We start from the raw sequence: 24,240 nt of genomic DNA, 5'->3' as shown, positions 1-24,240 counted from the left end.
TAATAAATAACTAAAGTTATGTCGAGCAGCAGAAAATAGGGTATATTGTGTGACGAGATTGGCTATGCTGGCTTGAGCCCACAGGAAGACACATAAGAAAAGCTACTTTTCCAGCCACTGACCAGAATTCCTGATAAAATTCCAAGTCAGGTCCAGGGGAACAGGATCACAGCCAATTACAATCCAGCTAGAACTGTTGCCATGGCAGTGCATGGAACTTTGCATGTAATGTATTATGTATGGCACAGGATTCGCCTGAACATGAGTTGAGTTAAAAGAAAGCGTGAGATAAAGAGCCACACGCTTTGGCAGGCGACTGTTACTGCTTTCCCAGCTTTGATGTAAATCTCCACTGCTGCTGGCAGAAGGTGAGTTTGAAAGACTGTGCTGCTGTGTGGAAATAAATGGTGACTGTAGAGCCAAGGAGTGTGACAACATGTTTCAGACTGTTTCAGAGTCATACAGAAAGCCCAACTGAAACCCTCTCTTAAAATCACTGCATGTCTTTCCAAAGAACCTCAAGAGCTCATTATCAGAATAAAGTCAGTTTCTCTGCCAGTCAAATGACACATGCATGTGGACTGATGTCCAAAGGACACCATAAAGTCTTGCCCGCATCGCTTTCCAGTATGTCGTTTCACTCAGAAATGCATCACTTTAGTCAGGGATATTGAACATTCGGCGGGTCGTTTTGTGAAACAAACCCTGAGGCTTGAGTCTGAGCTCAATGTCTCGAGACCACCACAGATATTCACTCCTAAGTCATCCAGATTATTAATGCATTACTTATGACTGTCTCTGCATGTGATACTGGATACAATTACAAAATTATGCGTAGCCATAAATGCATAAATCTTACACAAACACCAATGCATTCTCTTGATACTGCCAGTTGAAATACCTCAATGTGTGCTTTTCTTCAAGTTTAAGTGTTTATAGTATTTACTGTTGGGCAAGTATAAGTATTGGGTTTGCTGCATAAGTAAACATATATATTTTAATTGTAGAATGTACTACTTTTCCAATAATGGCAATAATAATACAAATTGATCAAATATAATTTTTGAAGGAATATTACAAAGTGTCACTAAATTTGTCTTCCATGTTTGTTTAAAGCGTAAACCTCCGTCGTGCAGCACTTTGGTTGTTTGCCTAAAAATTGTAATACAAAAAAGAATTTAGGAGCAAAAATTTTGACACTTTACAATAAGATTACATTTGTTAAAATTAGTTAACTGCATTAGTTAACAATAACTAACAATGAAAAATAGCTAGTATAATGTTAGTAAATTCTATCATTTACTTATAGGCCAACATTATTAAAATCAAAAGTTTTTTTTTAATTACTATTTAATAATCCTCCGCTAACATGAACTTAAAAGGATAACCAATGTTAACGAAGAAGATTAATAAATACCATAACAACATTGAAACTTTACTGTAAAATGTTACCAACAAAGTTTATAGGACCCAAGACTCTTTATTATTGTGTCTTACTAATAATATTTTCAGTAAAAATACATAAGATGTATTTTCAGCACAGATTTTAAAAAGGTCTTAATTAATAAATTGTCACACTTCAAGGCAATAAACAATATTAAATCAGAACAGAAAGTCATGGCATTAAATGCTGCAAGCATTGCAAATAAATAAAATACAATTAAATAAAATCTTCCTCAGTATTTTCCCCCACTTCAATCAAGCTACTTTTACCTAAGAAGCAAAATGATGATATGAAGCCTTGTTTTCTGAGAAATGGAACAGAATTAAGAATTTGAATTTGAAATCCGTAAGATGAATACTTTTGTGTTCCTGTAGCTCAAGTGGTAGAGCAGTGTGTTAGCAAGCGCAAGTGGGTTCAAATCCCAGGGAACACGTGTTAGGAGAAATTTTTTGCCTCAATTCATTGTAAGCTGCTTTGGATAAAAGCATCTGCTAAATGCATAAATTAATACTTTTAAATATAAAGTTATGCAAATAAGTTGCAATTTGTGTTTCCAAACTTTGAAGCACTGCACATACAAGTCATTTCCATTTAGAGACCATATCGTTTTAATGAGTTTCTTTTAACTTTTTCCCTAAATTGTGTTCTTGGTTTAAACAAGGTCTTAAAATTTAATTAAATTAAATTCACCTTCATAAAACCTAGAGAAACCCTGAATTAGAGACGCAGAATTCGTTAAAACATGACAATTAACAAATTCTGCACAAAAAAAAAATAAAACAAATCGACTTGTTTTCTATGTCCCGTGTTTTTACACTGTTTGTGCAGCATTGAGCTCTGTGGATTCACTAACTCACTGCTGGATGTGGATGGGATGTGTGTGTGTGTGTGTGTGTGAGAGAGAGAGAGAGAGAGAGAGAGAGAGAGAGAGAAAGGGAGAGATGGAAATCCTGGAGTGGATCCGGAGCAGCACTTTCAGTCTCTGTCTGTGAAGGCAAAGAGCTATATATCCACCCTCCTGTCTGAAACTCTCTTTAAAATAGATAACAATACACCTCATGTTCTCTCTCCGCTTCCACTCGCATCGAAAGCTTTGAGGATGTTTATGTAAATGAATGCCGTGTGTTCAAGGTTTGCTTTACTCTGAGGTTCAAGAGCGGAGCGTGTGATGGGATGAATGCTGTGTGTTATGTCACACTGACTGACATTTGACACTCTGCGTGCTCTCGGACGTAATACAGCTGCATCAGTGCATGCATTATGACAAGCACAGAAATCATAGATCGTCTAGAGACCTTGATGAAATCAAGGGCAGCCAAATCACCAATTGTTTCCAGCATCCTTTCTTCATTCTTTCCATATTTATTAGCGTAAACTAAATCTAGATTAATCCTTATTAAAGCTGATTCCCTGATTCAGTCGAGAGCAGAGTGTTTCTCCTTTTTCCTTTGTCTTTTGAGGAAGGACAGTGACAGGAGCAGGTTTTAGGCTACTGTCACTTTAAGAGCAACTGCACAAATATAATATAACTCTTCAAAGTTGTTTCAAGTTTAGAATTGAAACTTCGTGCTCTGACAATACCTAATTGTGTTTCTTGCAAATGCAAAATTTGTTCAATTTCTTCTCACAAAGCGAGAGTCAATGAAAGCTCGTTGAATCATATAGTACAAAGCTACTGCATGGCAGTTTATAATAATCATATCTTAAAGTATGATGGCTTTTTGCAAGGAACAAATCAACATGTAGATTTTATAGGGGGTAATGCACAAATGTTGTCTTGTCTATTCATCTGCAGTCATGCGTTAATAGCAGATATTAGGAAATACAGCCAGCTGAAGAAAAGAAAAATGCTGACCCATCTACTTCAAACAGGACTCTGGAAATCATGCTGATGCAATTTAAGAATAATATTATGACACTACTGCAGTAGCTGTAGATATTATGCTTGCTAAAAGTGTAGTCTGTAATTTAAGAAGTGACATCAAACCGAGTTAGCTAAGCTAACGCAGAACAGATATCAAAATATCTGGAGTTAGTTAAAAAGGAAGACATCTGTTATTACAACTGATAAATATCTAGCAGAGACCTAGTAATATCTACTACTTAACATAAAGCTTTTGCGGTTAAATAAGTAGAAAAAGGCATTGCATGATTAAAAATATCTTCAGTTTAGTAGATAAGCTGCCTTTTCAAAAAAATTTTTTTTTGCAAATAAGCGAATACAATACATTTCTAATTTCAAATGAGATTTTAAAGGGATATAAACAGAACAAATGAACAGAGCAGAAAGCATGATTTGCAAAAGTGTGCCGATTGAAATGTCCCAGAGTCTTTTTCTCTGTGTTGTGTGAGTGAACTAATCTCTGATCTGCGTGTCTTTCCTCCAGCGTTCAGTCGTGCAGCACTGCCGTTCGGTCTGGTGCGGAGAGAGCTGTCCTGTGAGGGTTACCCCATCGATCTGCGCTGCCCGGGGAGTGATGTCATCATGATCGAAACCGCCAACTACGGCCGCACAGACAACAAGATATGCGACGCCGACCCCTTCCAGATGGAGAACATTAATTGCTACCTCCCGGATGCATATAAAATCGTATCTCAAAGGTACGTTTGCCAAGCATTGCCTGTAGCCCAAATGTGGATGCTATTTCCTCATTTCCTTTTCAGTTGTAGATACAGGGTTTTGCTCGGCATATATTTTTTAAGTGTGCTGTGGAAAAGCTTGACTGTTTAAACATGCAAACTGGAGTTCAAATTCTTCCAGAGAAAACAAAAAGAGTTCTTTTATACATAAACGCCACCTGTGTTAGTTCACTTTCATTGTCCAAACATCATTAGGGTTTGACAAGTTCCATTCTGTCTCTGTTAGTTTGGGAATACTCATGACCTTCCTCAAAATGAACCATGTGCTTTTACTGTCAGGACGGCCTAAATTCAGCTCACATTTATTTGTGCACCATGCATGTCGTTTCTAGGCAGCTTTCCCAAAAATTAATATTTCTACATTACTCAGAATCTCAGATTATATGTTCTTATAAAAATTGCATACAATTATATTTTTTACATTTGAAAACACACATGCACACACACACATACTGTATGTATATATATATATTGCATCTTAGTTTTCTTGGTGTGGTTTGTGCATTGCTTGAAATTTCAAAGAATTTTTCTATTTTTGAATTTAAAAAAAGGCAAATGCAGTAATATGGTAATCTTCAAAATTGATGCTGTTAGACTTTAACTGCATTATTGCACACTGTACTGCTTTCCTAACCTGTCTTGCCAGATTTGAGTAAAAAAATGTTTGTTTTTGCAATCACTGTTATGCAGTACACACAATTTTAACTTGAAAATAACTGTACAGAATAGTTGTATTAAAAGAATGAAATTAAAAAAACTCTATATTCATAACGAAGCTCAAAGGCTCTCCACCACTTGCCTTTTACCCATCACAAAACTCATGATCCAGCACAGTTTAAGCTCTGGTAGAGTGTAAAATGGGTAATAAAAAATGAAATGAAATGCAAGCATTTCAGTCAGATACATTTTTTGCAATATGTCAAACTTTTAACCAGAAAACAGCCAGCAGCAACAGTTTGAAAGGAGCCCAGTTCAATGGGAAAACCACAGACTTGGCATCCCTGTGCTAACCCTGCTCCAGAGCTATCAGGGTTTAAAGAGACAATAACCCAAGGTTAAACTGTGTGAAAAGCCCAAAGACTGACAGTCGACGATCCATTATTCAGCTGGCTGCTCATTCAGTCATCAGAGTTAACCAGCAGAAAACAACATGACATTAGTTCATCCAAAAATGATTTTTGATTACCTATGAACAGCACCACAGAGGAAATCATCAGGTTGTGTTTGTATTCAGTGTTGGGGGATTTAAAAGACCTTTAGGGCTTTCAGCACTTTCTTTCTTTTCTGTTTTATATTCCTCCTCAGAATAACTTGCAGTTGGCCTTGAGTTAGAATTAATGATTTTTTCTTAATTAATTAATTCCCCCCCCTAGTTAGCCTAAAGCCAAACTGTTTTGTGGTTAACACGAGCAAGCATGCATTAATTCAGTGCATGCAGAACATGATGCAATGAAGGTGCAATTAACAAAAATGACTCCAGACAACTTCATGCAGAAGCTGGACACACAACTAATCTAGAAGTGTGGGAAAAGGTCATGTACGGTCTGAATGTGACGCCAAAACTTCAAAACCCAAGAAAGATGTTGTGTTGAACACACTCCAATGTGCTGTTTTAAAAAAAAATGCTGCTGCAGTTAGTTATAACAACATAAAATGTGTAAAACTGAACTAAATTTAACTAAACCAATAATTTTAAGTCAAGCACAAACACGTTGTTGTTGTTATAAGTGCATAATTACTTTATAATAACTATTTTTCTGAAAGTCTTAAGTTTCCACACAGATGAGTTTCTGAGGGGAATCTCATCAAACTTTATTACTGTGTTTGTTAGAGAAGCAAGAAAGGTTGGTGACTTTGTAGTCCGTCAATATTGTCCTTTTTATGTTTAATAGTGGCCAGTAATAGCAGAACAGATGGTAGCAAGTAATACCAGATCTTATTTAATGCTTTTATTTCATCATTTAATTTAGCATTAATAATAACTTTGTGCACCAGCATTCTCGAGTATTAAACCTCATCCATCATTTGTGCTGTATCTTTGTTTTCTCTGTGTGATTTTTACCTTAGTAATATAAAGTTATAGATTTGGGGCTTTATATAAATGTTGTGTATGCACAAAAGTGTGTCCCCTAACAAATATTTTGCTATAAAAGGTAAATTTGCTATAAAAATCTGTGCCCTATCCATGCACTATGCACTGGGTTATGCATTTTATACCTCTTTTCCTGGTTATATATCTATGTGAAACTGAACAACGACTGAAAACGGACACAATAAAAATGCCATGGAGTTACACACACAGATCAGAAGTAAATATATGATCCTCATAACTATATACTCATTTTAAGCAACTAGGTTTGTCACTATTGATCAACGTTTGAGTATTTTATTTGTCCTTTTATGAAAATAAAATACTTAAATGTATAGTTTAACAAAATAAAAATTTGTTGTTAATTTACTTATCCTCCGGCCATCCCAGATGTTGGTGACTTTTGTCACGGTAAAGAACGGTAAAGAAGATTTTTAGCTGAATCTATGGTCTTCTAGTTCATAAAAATGCAAGTCAATGGCTAACGTAATTTTTAGAGCAAAAAAATATCAAAGTTAATATCCGTTAATAACCGATGATATATTGAGATCTTATGAAGTGAAACAATCAGTCTGTGCAAGAAACTGAATCTTTCTTTACAACATCACTAATTACAGCAAATTTTCATTTTTGGGTGACTTTGGGAGCATGATAGTGTACTGCACTCTAGTATGCCATCAATCAGCAATGTAAAAGCCTTTTTTTGTCCATTCATTTTGTCCAATTTTGTCTCAGGTGTAACAATCGGACGCAGTGTGTTGTCATCACTGGCTCGGATGTCTTTCCAGATCCATGTCCTGGGACGTACAAGTATCTTGAGGTCCAGTATGAATGTGTGCCATACAGTAAGTGATCTTACAAATATTCTGAATCACTGCACATGATACCAAACAATAATAATTATAACAACTGTATCTTTCATTTACTGTAAATTGTTTGCAACCTAGTAGAACAGCAAAATTTTGAAATGTAACTAAGATTTAGACAGACATTTGACATGTTAGGAGTGCAATAATGAAGCCTTAAATTCCTCTATACAGTAAGCAGCTCATTAGGATTTGGAACAGAGCCATTGTCTGTTTCAGCTTTTAGCTTCCTATCATTGTTTCTCCATCAGTGATTAAATGGAAATGTGTTTAATATCTTCAGCACAACTTTTGGATTTCTGATACTTTGTCTAGTTTCTAGTTTTGCAGCTGACGGCCGTTGCATCCTTGAGGACTAAAACATACGTCTTCTACGTCAACGTCTTCATCTCTTCTACAGATGCTTTGTTTTGTTTTTTGTTTGTCTCTCTATTGAAAGACTCTAGTTTTTCAGACGGAGGACCGTATACACATTGTGTTTGTGGAGACCAAAAGGTTTTTCAAAGACTTTGATATGTCCTCTGAAAAGTCAAATATTTCTTTTTATTGTGGGTAAATACATTAAGTTTTTTGGTAACACTTTATGGGACCAATTTTCTCTATTAACTAGTTCCGGAGTAGCATGACTATTACTAGCATATTAGTTGTTTATTAGTACTTATAAAGCACATATTAATGCCTTATACTGCATATATTTCGTCCCCAGACTAAAGTACGGCCACTTTTACAACTTACCCACTTTGTGGCAGATAATGCTTTCATTCAACAAGGATGCAGTAAATTGATCAAAAGTGATGGTAAATGCATTTAAAGTGCCATTATTATGCCATTTTAAATATTGGTTTTCATGCAGTGTGCAGTGTAGCTGTATATGAATGTAAAGCCGAAAGTGCATGATAAAAGTTATTATCTCCCAAAGAAAGAATAGACTCTGAACAGCCTAAAGGAGTCATGGGTACACAACACATTTGCACAATGCGTGTCTATGATCTGTGTTGGCTGAACAACTGGACCTGCCCTCAAACACTGTAGCTTGTTCGTGTGGTTAACATCATGTCAAGAAGATGCTGTGAAAGGAAATTTCTTTTATTTTCACTTCCAAAAGAGGAGTCTGCAAAGAATCAGTGGTTAAAATTCATTCTTCCTCTGTACCACAGCAGTACAACCCCAGTCTTCCTTTGTGTTCAAGTCATTTTACTGAAGACTGCTTCTCTAATCTCGTGGGATTCACAAATGCTTGCTCTTTAAAGATGGATGAGTACCCAGTTTATTTGGAACAGCTGGATCCACTGGATCATAACTTGAAATGAAATGATAATTAATAGATGTTTATATTTTCTATAGAGCATTCAAAACACAGAACTATGGCAATGGGCATATTGTTTCTGACATGCGCTGAATGCGGTAGACCAATCACAACAGACTGGGCCATCTGACCAATCAGAGCAGAGTAAGCTCATGGAAAGGAGGGGTTTAGAGACACTGAATCCTACAACTGTTTTGAATGAATAGTTTGAGAATTGTCAGAAAATGAGCTGATATTAAGTTTTTGATATTTATATTTAACATTTTGAGAAAACAAAGGCATTTTTTGACCTTACATACATGTAAACTTATAGAAAACTCCAAAAACTATGTTAGGAACCTTAGAAATGGCATGATGGGGCACTTTAAATGCTGTTTTTTGGGGGCGGCTTTCTTTTCTTATAAGTGTCCTATTTTTTTCAGTTTCCAGAAACATATTGTGCACCACAACAGTTGTCAACGTTGGTAATAATCAGAAATGTTTCTTGAGCAGCATATCAGCATATTAGAATGATTTCTGAAGATCATGTGACGCTAAAGACTGGAGAAATTATACTGAAAATACAGCTTTGTTTATAGGAATAAATTAAATTTTACAATATATTAAAATAGAAAAATGATTTAAAAATTTAATAGTACAGTCTTTTTCTGTATATTTGTTCAAACACATGCAGCCTTGGTGAGGCTTATTTCAAAAACAAAAAATCTTACAGACCCCAAACTTTATTTTGCTTTACTTGGCTTTTCATTTAAATGATGTTTTATTAACAAGATTCGGGAGGAGCGCGTCAGATACTTAGCCTAATCAACACAGGTGGACCACAATCTAGTAATCAATCCCACAGTATAAATATCGCTGACTTACCTCTATCCATTGACGGTTAATCAACATCCTTCCTCCACCCCATCTCCTCACTTTGAGTTCACTTTATAAATAGACGGGGAAGGGGGGTACTCTAGGTTCGGGCCATCCCCTAGCTCGGAGTCCTTCCCCGGACAGCACACCAAATATGCATACCATACCTCAGCTAATTATATGTAAGCGTGAACTCATGAAATGGTAACTTTAAAAACCGAGCAGAAGCCTGCTGGCATGTCAAATAGTTTCTTTGGCAGTGGACTGAATAGATGGCCATTGCAGCGCTAATTCCTTTTCCTTACAGGAAAATTAGTGTGCAAACATTGATACTTGATTAATATTCATGATCCAAGATTGTTCATATGCTGCTTTCTTCATTCTTCTTTTTTTTTTAGCATGTTTAGTCACTTTTTTGTAATTAACTTAAAATGTCATGAGGTCATGAAAATGTAAATTAACATTAACTGACTTGCCTATACATGTATAATTTGTTTTTGTGACAGCATATGATATTATCCATCTGCAATTTCATCTAATCTTGGAGAATCTTAGAAAATTAGACAATTAATGGTTGAAAGAAAAGATTGTATACTTGTGTCCTTTTGAAATACCTCTTTATCTTGTTTTCCTTTCTCCTGCTCTCTTACAGCTAACTCTCTTTGTTGCTAGGTGTCCACTGAGAGCAACATGATTAATTAAACCTTATTCTCAGAAACACAGGTGTTGTCCCAAGCATTTTTCTTTGAACGTTTTTTTCTTCTGCATATTCTGTACATTTTTCTCATTGGATGGTCTCTTCTTTGACGTAAACTTATTGGCCTGTATGTGTAAATGTAAGGTTTTTTTGGGGGGCTCTTCTAATCTCTTCTCTCCCTTGACGCTCTTTCCATTCTCTTGTTTTTCCATGGCTCAAAATAGAAGTGGAGCAAAAAGGTAAATGACTGCTCTGGCTCTCAGTCCTCAGCTCCTTGTTTTGTGTTGTATGGTTTCAAACCCTTCCCACTGACCCCCCAATACCCGTCCCCCCATCCCCTGTGCCCCGTCCCCTGCCACCCCATCGCCTACATGATATCAAGATGGGCAAGATCCATCAAACCCAAGCCCAGAAAATGTTGGGTTGTAGGTTAAAATGTCAAAAAGCAACCTCTTTTTATATACTTTATACATTGATATTGAACACAGATATCTTCTGTGGTCTATATTGTATATTATCCTCCATTTTCCAAGGTCAAATTTGTATTTTTTTATCAATAAAATGCTGTCTTATTAATAAAACTGTCTTGCATTGGATTCCGTGCAAAGTGTAAACACTGTGGGGTTATTGACACATCACTCTCTGTATTTAAGTGTCTAGTTCAACCCAACTTTGAATCAACCAATGGTGAGACTAAGGTAGGACAGTTTTGTTTTAAAAACTGGTTTTGAAAACCTGTTTGGAAACATTTTTATGCCATTCTATTCAATGCCTCATGTAAGTGCCACAGTTGCACAATTTGCGGTAAAGTACGATAAGCTCTTTGGCACTGTTGTTTCATGATGACCTTGAGCTTAATTTTATTCGGTTTTTCCTTCAATGTTATTGATGGGAGAGAGAGTCCATCTGCATGTGATATGCTGTTCACCACAGACTTTGCATTTCCAACTGGTTCGACAACCAAAGATGTGTGTGTTTGGCAAAGGCCTCACTCTCGTATTCGTTCCTCGTTGACATGAACGAAGATGCTTTCCTTTGGCTTCTATCCTATCTGTCCTGAACAGCATTGTCATCCTGTTCCCTCGACTGTCATGTCCTTTCCTCTTGCCTCTCATGTGTCGTCGGTTCTTTCCTCAGACATAATCCATGTATATGTGTTTACTTTCGAAGGAATGGCTTTTGCGACCAATCCGAAAAACCCTCCCCATACTGTTGGCGTTAAATAATCGTGAATGTAGATATTCCAAAATGAATGTTATCTTTCATTAGCATTGTTTCTCTCATCTTTTTTCATTTACAGGACTTTTTTGCTGTCCTCTATTTCCCTCTTGTCTGTTCCTCTCAGTTAAACTTGTTTGAGAGCAATCTCAGGGAGCAAGGCCACCTCAAAACAGTCTCTCACTTAACCTCTCGTTTTCTTTCGACTATGCACGCAACACCAGTTATGACTGCCAAAATTATATTGTGGTACATTAGCTTCGGAAATCAATGTTTTGCTTACCCCTACCCAAAGAATTGGTCCCAAAGAATGCATAGAAGGTCATTAAACAGTGCATTGCTGGTTCATTTTCTAACTTTAATTCTCAACATTTCTTTCCAGTTTTTATTTGCCCTGGGACTCTGAAAGCAGTAGGAGATCCTGCCTTTGTCTTTGAGGCTGAACAGCAATCCGGAGCTTGGTGCAAAGACCCCCTGCAGGCAGGGGACAAGATCTACTTCATGCCGTGGACACCGTACCGCACTGACACGCTCATAGAGTACGCCTCGCTCGATGACTTGCGAAGCGGCCGACAAACTACTACCTACAAGCTTCCACATCGCGTTGACGGAACTGGATTTGTGGCCTATGACGGGGCCATCTTCTTTAACAAGGAACGCACAAGAAATATCGTAAAGTTTGATCTGCGGACTCGGATAAAGAGCGGGGAGGCCATAGTCGCCAATGCCAACTACCACGACACCTCGCCCTATCGCTGGGGTGGGAAAACAGACATTGACTTGGCGGTGGACGAGCGGGGACTCTGGGTTATCTACGCTACAGAACAGAATAACGGACGTATTGTTCTCAGCCTGCTCAATCCTTATACTCTGCGCTTTGAGGCCACATGGGAGACCGTCTACGACAAACGCTCTGCCTCCAATGCCTTCATGGTGTGCGGTATTCTTCACGTAGTCCGCTCCACCTATGAGGAGAATGAAAGCGAGGCCAGTAAGAGCCAAATTGACTATGTGTATAACACCAAACTAGGGCAAGGGGAATCCGTCAATATACTCTTCCCTAACCAGTATCAGTACATCGCAGCTGTGGATTACAACCCAAGGGATAACCAACTATACGTGTGGAATAATTTTTACATTCTGCGATACAATCTGGAGTTTGGACCACCCGATCCGGATGAAGGTAAGACTCATTATGCTTTTTTTAGAGGCTGGTCTGTCTGTAGAGCGTAGGCTGATTTAATTAAAATTTTGAGTACTGTAGAGGACAAATCCTTGGAGAGAGTTCTCTAAATTAAAATAGCTCAAGTGCATGAGGTTATTGTTTTGTTTGATTGTTGCAGTGAAGACATATTTTAGCAGTGAGCCAAGCTTGGCTCTCAATTGCCCGGCTCAAGTGTCTGATAGGTCTTTGCAGTCCTCTTCCCCTCTATTACGGCCGTAACCCTGAAAATCTCATTAATAAGCTCCGACCAGGAACTGCAGGGGGATCTTCACAATTGCCATGTTTCACAAAAGCATTTGAGAAGCCTAGTTGAAAATTATAATAACAATATCATTTGGTGTGTGATAGATGAAAATGTACAGAATGTGCATGAAAAGGTGCATTTATCCTTGGCTGCAACAAGGCTCAATCTATTTATTGCCATAACCATGTTAACCTTAACCAGTTTCTCAAATGTACACCGTAGCTGTGACCTTAGGAAAGTCTGTAGTCTCAGTTAGTTGCCATTGCTACATGATTAGTTTCTCCAGAAATGCTTTGTTCGCATAGCGGTCAAAAATGATTTATAATGTATTTTATTTTTGTCAATAAAAATACTATATTTTAATTTGATAATATTTTTATTATCAAATTTAGGGTATTTTATGGTACTAAATTGTATTTATGGAATAGTTATAATTTTATTACTTGGTAAGCACTTTTTTTTTTTTTTACATAAACCTGAAAATAAAATTGAACTTAAACTGCCATAAATCTTGAATGCTTTGGAGAACAGACTTAAGTTTGTTCTCTTTTTTTTTTTTTTTAAGAAGACACTTGCCAGATTATTGCTGAATTGAAAAAAAAGTTAAAAAAGGTGAAATGAAAAGTTATATAAGTTTATTATTATAAAAAAAGTAATATATATAGGTAACATGTTTCTGTCAAAAATGCCCAAACAACACCAGATGGTTAAAGTGATAGTCATTGCATGGCCAAATGCATGTATGATTGCCTTAACAACAAGGCTTGAGGAATGACTTGCTGGTGAAGAAAAGATCAGTCATCAAGAGCCATTAAATGTGATTGTGAGCCATTAGACAACATTCTTCTATTAGCAATAATAATTACTAGGAACACAATGTTATCATTACTGTGCCTATACCCTGTACATGCACAAGTATATTTTATGTGCAGAAAGGCATACATGTAAAGAATGACTGTTTGTAAAACCATGTATCTTTTTGCAAAGAAGGGCAATGTGAACTTTTTTTTTTTTTAACAATATACCTAGTGATAAATATTTCCCTCCCGATCCCTCACTGGCTTAAAATCTGGCACAATGCTGTGCGCTGTTAAGATTGTGAGCGGTGAGAGCTCTGAGCACACTGAGCATGAATGAGACAACATTAGCACATAAGCAGATAAGCTTCTCAGTGCCGAAAGATTTTAGTTTGCTCAATAATGAGTTCACATTTGTTTGTATGTACAATACTTTTTTTTCTGCGCTCAAAATATCCGCTTGTGTGTGCAGAGTTGTAGCATAAAATAACTCCATAAAAACTATGGTAAGAGGCACTGGTGCCTGCTGCACTTCCCTGTTTCACTAGGCCAGATTGTTTCCATTTCTGTTGCTGTCCTCAGCCGTGTGCATGCAAAGGTCGAGCCTTGAAATTCATACATCCTCCTTCTGCTCTTCAAGCCACAATTAAGTCGACACACCAAATGTTAACCGGCCCACCGTGCATAACGAGAATGCATGCATTGAGTCTGTTTTCACTCTGGTGCTCACATATAAATGTAATTAGCAACTGAATTATCATAATTTCCATTAGTGGGTGATCAGGGCAGAGCAGCAAAATTGGGCTGACTATGAGTTGCCAAAGAGAAGAAGAGAGTTTTTTGGTTGTTTTTGCTTTACTTCAATTTACTTCGTTAGTTGTACAGTATTTATTTCAATTTTGAGCTATTGGGTCATATTTAACAGGAAATTCCAGACTTTGTTCATTGGTTTTTGCATGTTTACGTCATGTCTTTAAACACTTGTCCAGCTGCTTTATCCTGTTTGTGATTGTGGAGTGATTGTATCTTGTTACAGCATTAATAGTGTTGTTGTGTAGGATTTGAACTAGTTAATGAGCTGGCATTTAACATGGTTATAACAGCAACTGCGTTGACCTTGAGGAAATCTGCCATTGAGTCTGAAAGTGACCGAGACCATGACAATACATAATCTGAACCACAGAATCAGATCTGACACTTGTTCAGCCAATCACAATGCACTGGGTCAGTTGGCCAATCAGAGCAGACTGCGCTTGTCAGAAGAGGCGTGGCATAGAGGACATACAATAATGTACAGTATTTGAAAAGAAATGTTTTTTTTTTTTTTTACATTAAAGCATGTCAACATATTCTGTAACAGCCCTATAGTTTCTTATTATTCTAATTGAATTGAAGTAAATGTAAGAATCTGGAAAAAGATGACGGATACATTTAATAAGGTTAGAAAATGCCATTATAAATGTAAAAATTCCCCTGGAAATCATTTTATGGAAAATATTGCCCCTTAATGAAAAAATCCAGTCACTACTGTGGACATAAAACCAGAGATTAAACTTGGACATCTGCTGTGTTAATGAAAGTATAATTAGACATTCGCTTTACATCAGCGAGCTTGTGCTGAACATACACAAAGCACTTGTTTGTTGCCAGTAATCCACAGGTAATTTAATGTTAGATATATAATATTTCTCCACTGACTGCCTAATATTAATATATATGTTATATATATATATATATATATATTTTTTTTTTTTTAATATTGATTACAATACAGCAATACCTGCCTGCAAAGCATCCGTAGAATTTGCACCATCCAAAACTGATTACGCGAGATGCATCAATGGGAGCCATTAAATCTCATTACCAGACTTTATGAGCTACATATTAAGCCTCAACTGTGAGTTATACTTTGGGTAATTACATGCAAGCACAATTTCCAGCTATTAAAAGAGTTCCAGGGACACTGTTGTGCTCTTTAACCGCTGTAACAACACCCTGAAATACTACTGCAAGTCGTGGAACACAGAGTGTTAGGCCTAAATCCTTCTTTTCAATTCTTATAATTCCATGAGGGCTCAGACCGATATGAAACGCGTCTGATTTATAAGAGGGTCCTTGTGAAATGAAAAGCGTGCTCTGAAAAAAGAGGCTCGAACCAGAATAGAGGATTAAACTTTCCTAATGAGTCAAGCTCGTCAATATAGACCCTAGAACAACATGATTTCCACTTAAATTGTATTTTAGGTAAAAATCATCTGCCATTGCACACAAATTTGTATGATAATGAAATCTGTATGATAATGTTGTTAGCAAGCACTCCTTGTGTTTTTTTTTTGAAAGTTGAGGCTTCTTAATAACACATGTGAAATTAAAATGCATCTGAAACAAATGAAGAACAAATGGACCTTAGTGTAACTAATTTTATGTTACAACTCATTCAACCTCCTGTTTGTCTTTTATAAATCTGTTATTCCCTTGTATTTTTTAATTTAAGGAATATGGTGGAAACGAGTGAAGATGCAAGGTTGCAAATATCTATGTCAAGCCTATGTCTTTCTGCATTTTATTATAACATCCAAACAAATTGTTGAAGCCAGTTACTCTTTTTAATGACAGAATATTAATACAGGGTACATTAATATAAATACATTAAACTTGAGATGCATGGATATTTGGACACTTGCATACTGATAGGGATGTAACGATTCACTCAATTCATGATTGCAGAATTTTTTTTTTATTTATTTATTTTTTTTTTTACAAATTGTTAATGAAAAAGTGTCTTTCCATTATTTCTCAGATAAAATGCAGCACATTTCTTTGTGAAACTGAAATGTCAAATAACAAAACTAAATCGAAAATTAGAGGCAACCACTGCATTTTAATCCCGATCCAAGATGCTGCAATCATGCAGTATGAACAGTTTTTTATTTAAATTAGATTGTATGATTTTAGCATTTGAGACAAAAACAAAGCAGTCTGATTTTAGCTTTGTGAAATTATGGTACATAACAACATACCTGCATGAAACCGAATCAGCAGACGGACTGCATGAGACGCAGATTCACTCTCTGACAGCAGGTGGCGCTTATGGAACAGAAGCGCTTCACTGGTTACTGCTGTAAACAAAGCAGCTTTGCTTATAAACACTACTTTAATATGCATTATAGACCAAGTCTGATGTTTGTGAACAGTGATGATGATTTTTTTTGTGGGCGGAGTCTATTCGGTGGCATAAAATTACGATTTTTAAGTAGCAGTCTAAGCAAGCCATATAATAAAAGAATAAAAAATGTAGTTTATATTTCACAATTCTGACTTTTTTTCTCAGAATTCCGAGAATATATATCACAATTCTGAAATGAACCATCAACTCGTCGTTCTCTCTGTTCCCCTCAGCTCAGAATCATGAGTTTAAAATTCCCCTCAGAATTTACTAACTTGCAATTGTTGAGTTAAATTTAGTTAGAAAGTCCGAACTAAGAGAATTGTGAGATAAAATAGGTAAATGTTATAGGTTTAAGTAGTCTATTTCATGCTGTAACTCTAGGGCTAATACATTATGTCTGCATTAAACTGCATATGTGAATATTATGTAGACCTGTTGTTTAAATCTAATTTATGCTTTAAAAGTAGGGTAATCATAGCAGGTTTCATCCATAGTATGTCCATTTAAACATCTGCATTTAACTTCAAATGGCATCTCTGATGACAGTATTCTATAAAGAACAATTTGCATTCTGATTCTGACATCCAAAAGCACAATACATTTTTCTCTTTGAAATCCATAGATTTTACACATTTCCCTCCACTTGTTCCCAGTGTTTTTCTGGCGCCACAATGCATGCGCAGCTGCATGTGAAATACCTGTGACGTCTACTCCAAATTGGTCTGTACAGAGACAAGATAATCTAACATACTGGAAACAGTATTGATGACTTGTACTCCACCTTAGATTTGGGATGGGTGTATTGCATTATTCTGCTTCCCGTTCATCTTTGACATTTTATCCCGCTCCCACCTGTGAAATCCAGCAGGTAGAAGTCAACATGGATTTTCCCCTCTCATAAGATTCTGTCCTGCTCTTGTGTCATTGGCTAAAGGCTCGTATTGCATCCTTTATTGTGCAAGCAGGAATTTTGCATTTCCTTCGACCTGATGCGTATTCGTTTCGCTATGGTGTGAAAAGGCCATTCATCTGCCATTTAACTAATTTTTCGCTTTGCGTTGGGTGTGACATGCCTTAAAGGGATATTCCACCCAAAAATGTATATGACTCCACCCAGATGTGTGACTTTCTTTCTTCTGTGGAACACACACTGAGATTCTCTATGAGTCCATATGATGTCAGTGTGTGAGTCCTGAGAGTTAAAGTTTTAAGAACTACATAAAATGAAATGACTGTAACCCATATGACCCCATTAGCTGGTTTTAGCTGGATGGTCTTCTGGACACCCAAACAGAAGAGGTCACAACCCCTGTGAAACCAGCCTGCAAATCAGCTATGACCAGCTTTAATCAGGCTGGAAGACCAGCTAAATCCAGGTTTTTATGGCACTTCGTGAATCATTGTCTTCTGAAGTAAAACAATAGGTGTGTATGTGCGAAAAATGTATAAATGCCCGCTTCCAAGTTTATTAATATTTTTTCACATCAGTTTTGCATCAGAAGACAATAATTCATAAACTGAGCTTGTATGAATTACCATCATTTCTGTTGCAAATTCCATAATAGTATTTTAAATGGAGGAAAAAAAGATATAGAGATACCATGGTAGTGTAACGCAAATTATAGAGTTAGAAATATACATTATTATTTCATTTTAAATATGAAAATGTAAACTACACTGTGGAAATGCATCAACACAGCTGTCCCACCCTGTATTTTCTTCTGGTTAAATAATATTTTATGCATCAAGCTAAAGGTGTCATGAGTTGAGCATCACTTCACATTAGCTGTAAGCACAGACCAAAAGACAGTCTCATGACTCAACCTTGAATTATTATATTAAAAAAAGAGAACAAGTCCGAAGGAACCGAATGCGTTTTTTAAACTCTCATTGATGACTCTTTCTTCAAAGTGAAGCTACTAAGAGCCAGTAATGCATACTTGAATATTGACATTTTAACTTCTTATTTTGAGACTTTAAAGGTTAAGATGATGCTGCTATAAAGAACATTATTTGGTGTATTTGGTGTAATGCAATGTGTTTATGCGGTTTAAGGTTCAAAATACACATTACTTTCCATATAATGCACATTATTGTTTTTCCTCTATGCCCCGCCTTCTGTAATGCGTTGATTTTTACAATCAATGGGTAACCCGCAGGTCGGCGAAAAAGAGTGACTTATGTGTTATGTCTTAAGTCAACGAACGTTTTTACTTGTGACAAAAACTGATTTGGCTGTATTAAAGTCATTGCATGATCGCATTAAATAAATAGCAAATTGTTCAGATTAACACAGCACGAGGTTTTATTGGGGATTAAACGTGGAGTTATGTTCTGTATTCCAAATATGAAAACAAGCGTATGTGCACTTATAACTGTGCTTTGTATCTGCTGATTGCTGATCGAGATTTACATGCTTGGCCGACTGACCCTGTATACTCTCATTAATTTCATTCACTATCAAGATGTATCAGTTCTTCAACTCTTTCACCTACAAGAAGATGGTATTCGTTCACTTCATTCAACAAGACACATGCTCCGTCACACCTTGAGTAACTCTTTGACAGGATGAAACAGTTCACAGAGCTATACACTCGCGCGCTGCTGTGGGAGGAACTTCATTGAACGAGAAATTAGTCTTTTACTGTCTATGGTCAGTGGATTACGTAAACGAGAACGATTCGTTCACCTAAAAGATTTGTTCACGAACGAACCATCATAGTGCAATTACCTATAGCCTATATTGATAAGGTCACGATACGAAGGTCTAAGTAGCAACGTAACTTCCGTGATGTCCCCGATGGGCGGGGCGGGGCGGGTCAAGAAATGTTACTTTATTTGCGATGCAGCTGGGGCGGGCCAAATAATTTCATAAAAGCGGGACCCGCGGGTTGGAAAAAACCCCGACCCGCACATCACTAACGGAAATTTTACCCCCCTTAACATACTATACCGTCTCCCAGTAGCACGAAACTCCATCTAGCTGCTCGTTAATGTACTGTTAGGAGTAACTGAATAACTCTGGATATTGGTTTATTTCACGTCAGAGGGAGTGTAAGGCATATTTATAAACCAAATAACTTAAGTAATTTGTGGATTGCTGCGTACTGGAGACGTGAACCATTTCAAAAGATTCAGTTCAAATTGGTTTGAATGGTTCACTAAGAATTTTCAGTTAAATAGAAAGATTCATTCACAATCCAGACATTAGTGATCGACCGATATTGGTTTTTTATAACCGATACCGATACCGATTATTTGTATGTTTATGTACCCGATAACCGATATGCAGAACCGATATTTATTTACTGTTATACTTCTGTTTCTGACAATTATTACAACACAAATGAGCTGAAAAAAACATTTTATTTATAACAATCACTCCCCCCTTGCATACAAAAAAAAAAACATTATATTTATACACAAATAAATAGAGGGGTCTGAGTCCAAAAAATTTAAGCGCACTGTTACTAAGTGTCTTTGTTTTAAAATAAAAGCTTTGATGAGGTAAAAAAATAAAAACAGGTAAATAAATAAAGCACAAAAATGATTCTAACATATTGGTGGGGGCGGGAGGGCTATTTAGGAGTGCATAGCCATTTACTCCCAGCTAAGCAGAACTAGGTTTTAGTGTAGAAAACAGAGTCTTTCAGCATTCTGCCCTGTAAGCCTGCTTCCTTCAAAAATTGTATGCAGTGGCCGTGCTTGAGGCTTCCTGATCATCAACCCAGTCAGGTGCTGAGAAATATGAACGAACTTTTTTTCCCGAGACTATATAAAGTTAAACAGCACTTATCAGTTGGCATTTTATGATCTAGATTCAATCTAACGTTAGATCATGAAATGCCAAATGACAAAGTGCTGTTTGACTATAATTTAATCAACCGCGATCGCGCATGGAGATAATAAATAATTAATTTCCACAAAGCGGTATATGTACCCTATATGTGTATTAGCGAAATAATTGTTATGTAGTAAATGATAATATAATCTAGGGTGTTTAAACAAGATAATCTTGTCAAAAGTTTCATTCAGTGGCATTGCTTGAGGCTTCCTGATCATCAACCCAGTCAGGTGCTGAGCAATATGAACGAACTTTTTTTCCCGAGACTATATAAAGTTAAACAGCACTTGTCAGTTGGCATTTTATGATCTAAATTTAATCTAACGTTAAATCATGAAATGCCAACTGACAAAGTGCTGTTTGACTATAACTTAATCAACCGCGATCGCGCATGGAGATAATAATTAATTTCCACAAAGCGGTAGGCTATATTTATATGTGTATTAGCGAAATAATTGTTATGTAGTAAATGATAATATAATCTAGGGTGTTTAAACAAGATAATCTTGTCTCATTCAGTGGTTTCATTCAGTTTCATTCAGTGGCCGTGCTTAAGCCTCCAGATCATCTGTCAGTTGCTAAGCAATATGAACGAACTTTCTCTTCTAGACTAATGCTGAGCAAATACAACAAATAGAGAATTAAATTCAACGCTTTTATTTTCAACATGCACTCATTCATGTCTGTTTTATTTAATTCATGTAAAGATACGTCTTTATTGGGGCAGGACATGATGAATTACACTACGTGACTCAATGAGTTCGTCTCAATTGTTTAGAAACAAGCTGCATAAATTAACTATATCAGGAATTTATGTCTCAGATCTCATTTGTGCATGTCTGTTATGTTAAATAAAGTTGATTAATTAAAGCAAACCAAGTAGAACATATATTTACCTGTCCACTGAGTTGTTGTTGACTGATCTCCTCAGACACCCGGGCTGCAATGGTGGAAATCTCAAAACGGCCACAAGATGTCGCCGTAAATCGGCGAATCCGATATTACAAAACCGATACCCGATTATGGAAAAATGCTTAAATATCGGGAAAAATATCGGTAAACCGATACATCGGTCGATCACTACCAGACATCACTAGACGAGACAAAACCAATAAAACCCATTACAAACAAGGTATTTATTGCATCCAGTGCAGACATAAATACTGATTATAATGACTTAAACTGTCTTTTTACGCATTGAGTTATCGGGCAACGTAAACATAAAACAATGTCTGCATTTGTGATCCAAGAAACAACAAACAAGCCTACTGCTTAAAACGCACGTATGAATCATCATTGGCAAATTATTTAAATATAAATAACGTACTTACAAGCTGTGAGTCAGAAGCGCCAGACTTTATACTTTATAGAAACAGCCGCTTTGCAAGCTACTGGTTCAGGAAACCTCATCCTCCATAAAATCTGCTGCACACATCTGAATATTTGGGTTGAACTGTTCTGGAACAGTGTTGTAAATACAACTTAACTACTGATTTCTACTCGTGTCCTCTTTTTGAACTCCGTGTACAATATTTAAAATGAATAGTTCCTATAGGCACAAGGAGCGCTCAGCTTCCATTGGAATGACAGTTGTTTTGTTCATTTTGTTTTAATACATAGTTATATGGCTTACTTAAAGCTAGTGTTGGTGCATATCACTCTGGCTTTGGAGCTTAATAAGAGACTAAAGTGTGGTTTTGAAAGCCGCTGTCCTCTGGGGATATCCCACAAGGGTGCCTCTGTGTGTTTTGAGTTTCAGTATAACACATTTTGAGATGAATCGAAGCATTCGCAGCAAACAGAACCCGAGAACAGCCAGCAAGGAAAAAGAGAGTATTGTTCAGTTTTTTTTTTCCTCTGCCTCCTCACTGTTTGCCTGTTTTTCATTCTCCTGCTTCATATTCGCAGTGTATTCCTAGAGGCAGTGTCAGTCCCAGAGTTAATAAGCCACATTTCCACTCTCTTTGGTCTTTAGCACACATACATCAGCGTCTCTAAATGGAGTCTCTGACTTGGGCACCAATCCGTCTGATTTTAATGTGCCTGTGGCTATTCACAGGGACTCACCAGTCAACCTGCCAATTCTGTCGTTTAGCAATGGAGCGTTTGACACCTGTTAGTCTGTGCTGACTAGTGGAAATGTAATGCTCGTTTGGGGTCTAAGACTGTAAATCTTTAAAGAGAGTCTAAGATAAATCAGACTGAACTGCCTGAAATGGTTTGCGGCTTGAGCAGCACAGATCAGAACAGCAAATTTTCATCGCCCCTGAACAAGAGTTAATTGACAATCAAGCCAAGTCAAGATGTTGTGCATAGTACATAATATCTTTTGTTTCCTATTGAGCAAGCATAAGGTAACTGGCAAAGAACAAAAAAACTCCATTTGATGTTGGATAATGGAGAATAAAAACTGGTGAGAAACCAGGCAACACCAGGAGGCAGCAGTGTTGGGGAAACTTACTTTTACAATATTGCGTTACTCCATAAAAAATAAAAAAAACTAATTACATTTTATGGAAAGTAATGCATTGTTACTTTTTCTTATCTGGGCTGCGCTTGTTTGTTTTTAGTATAAAAAAAGTTCTGTTTTGGGCAAATGTTAAAGTCCTTTCACAGCAAAAGGAAAGCAAATGTAAATTCACGAAGGTACAGTAGAGGGCGCAGCTCAATCAAACCTTTAAGCTTTCAGCTAAGAGAAGAAGGTTCAACTTTCTCCAGAAATAAATGAAAAAAAAAGAAACACAAAGACTTTGGTTAACAAAATGGGATTAAATCATTTGTGTGTTATTACTAGTGTTGTCAGTACAAAAATGTCAGTATTCGGCACCGATTCCAGTGAAAATCCATGGTTCTTGGTAACAATTTCGGTACCAAAGCAAAACACAAACATATACTAATAAAAAACAAATAAACACTTTTTATCACTAAAAATAAAACCAATGCCATTATTTATACTAATTTACAATTGTGTTTCTCTACAAGTAATATAATTATGAAAAACAAGATTCATCCAAATTTAATTTGTCTTTTAATTAATTACATTTAAAACATTTTATTTTTTTGGTAAATAAAGGGGATTTGCTATTAAAATTAAAACATGGAAGAAATATTGTGTGATTTATTTCTTTAAATTAATTAATTTTTTTCAACAGTAGTAGAAGTATCACATATATTTTACTAAAAAATAGTAATATTTCTTAGCACAATGTAAAAATGAACTTTTATTTTGACTGACTACTTTTATTTTGACTCTGGTTTTACTCAAATGAAATGGTAAAATGCTTGTGAAGTGACTCAGAACAGTTCTGGTGATGTTTTTGATGCATTTATGAACTTTCTGCAAGTGTCTCGCGCTTCAGTCTATGTAGTAAACAAACCATTCATTCATTCACACAGAGACGCGCAGAACATGCAGGATTCAGATTTCAACCAACTTTTGTGGCTTAACATTTACAGATACTGGTCCGTATTAAAACGGAAGTTTCATTTTCATGACTGGATCTTTAGATTCTGTCCGTGTTTCTGTTTCGTGGAAATCATAGCGCTGTATGCGTCAAGAACCGGGTTGACCGGGTCCTCTGTACCACCGGTACTTAAAGAAACCTGCTACCGTCACATTTTCATTTTTTTTGTACCGACTTGGTACCGAAGTACCGGGTCTTTTGACAACAATAGTTATAAAAATTTTTTTTTATTATTTCAGATTTGCAGCATATTCTGAGTTTGCACTTTACTGTTATTATTCATTTTGAGGAATACTGAATATGTTTTTGTGCGAGTGAGATTTAGTCTAGAAAAACAGTAACATCATGTTCACACAGCGCACATAAAACCTTTGCACTCACT

General features: G+C 36.5%; 1 protein-coding gene across 3 annotated transcripts in view; it reads left to right on the top strand.

Annotated features, from left to right (window-relative positions):
* LOC113039776 (adhesion G protein-coupled receptor L2-like) overlaps positions 1–24,240 on the top strand; it is a 100,068-nt gene that overhangs the window by 28,964 nt on the left and 46,864 nt on the right. For all 3 annotated transcript variants that reach the window (XM_026197877.1, XM_026197869.1, XM_026197885.1), the window contains exons 3-5: positions 3,832–4,045; positions 6,909–7,018; positions 11,498–12,298. In XM_026197877.1, coding sequence (XP_026053662.1) covers positions 3,832–4,045; positions 6,909–7,018; positions 11,498–12,298 — 1,125 coding nt within the window. The remainder of the gene's footprint in view (positions 1–3,831; positions 4,046–6,908; positions 7,019–11,497; positions 12,299–24,240) is intronic.

Source organism: Carassius auratus, chromosome 2 (genome assembly GCF_003368295.1).
Source record: "Carassius auratus strain Wakin chromosome 2, ASM336829v1, whole genome shotgun sequence".
NCBI classification, from domain to species: Eukaryota; Metazoa; Chordata; class Actinopteri; order Cypriniformes; family Cyprinidae; genus Carassius; species Carassius auratus.
Note: the sequence above shows the minus strand (reverse complement) of the source record. Positions and strands in the feature narration are given on the sequence as shown.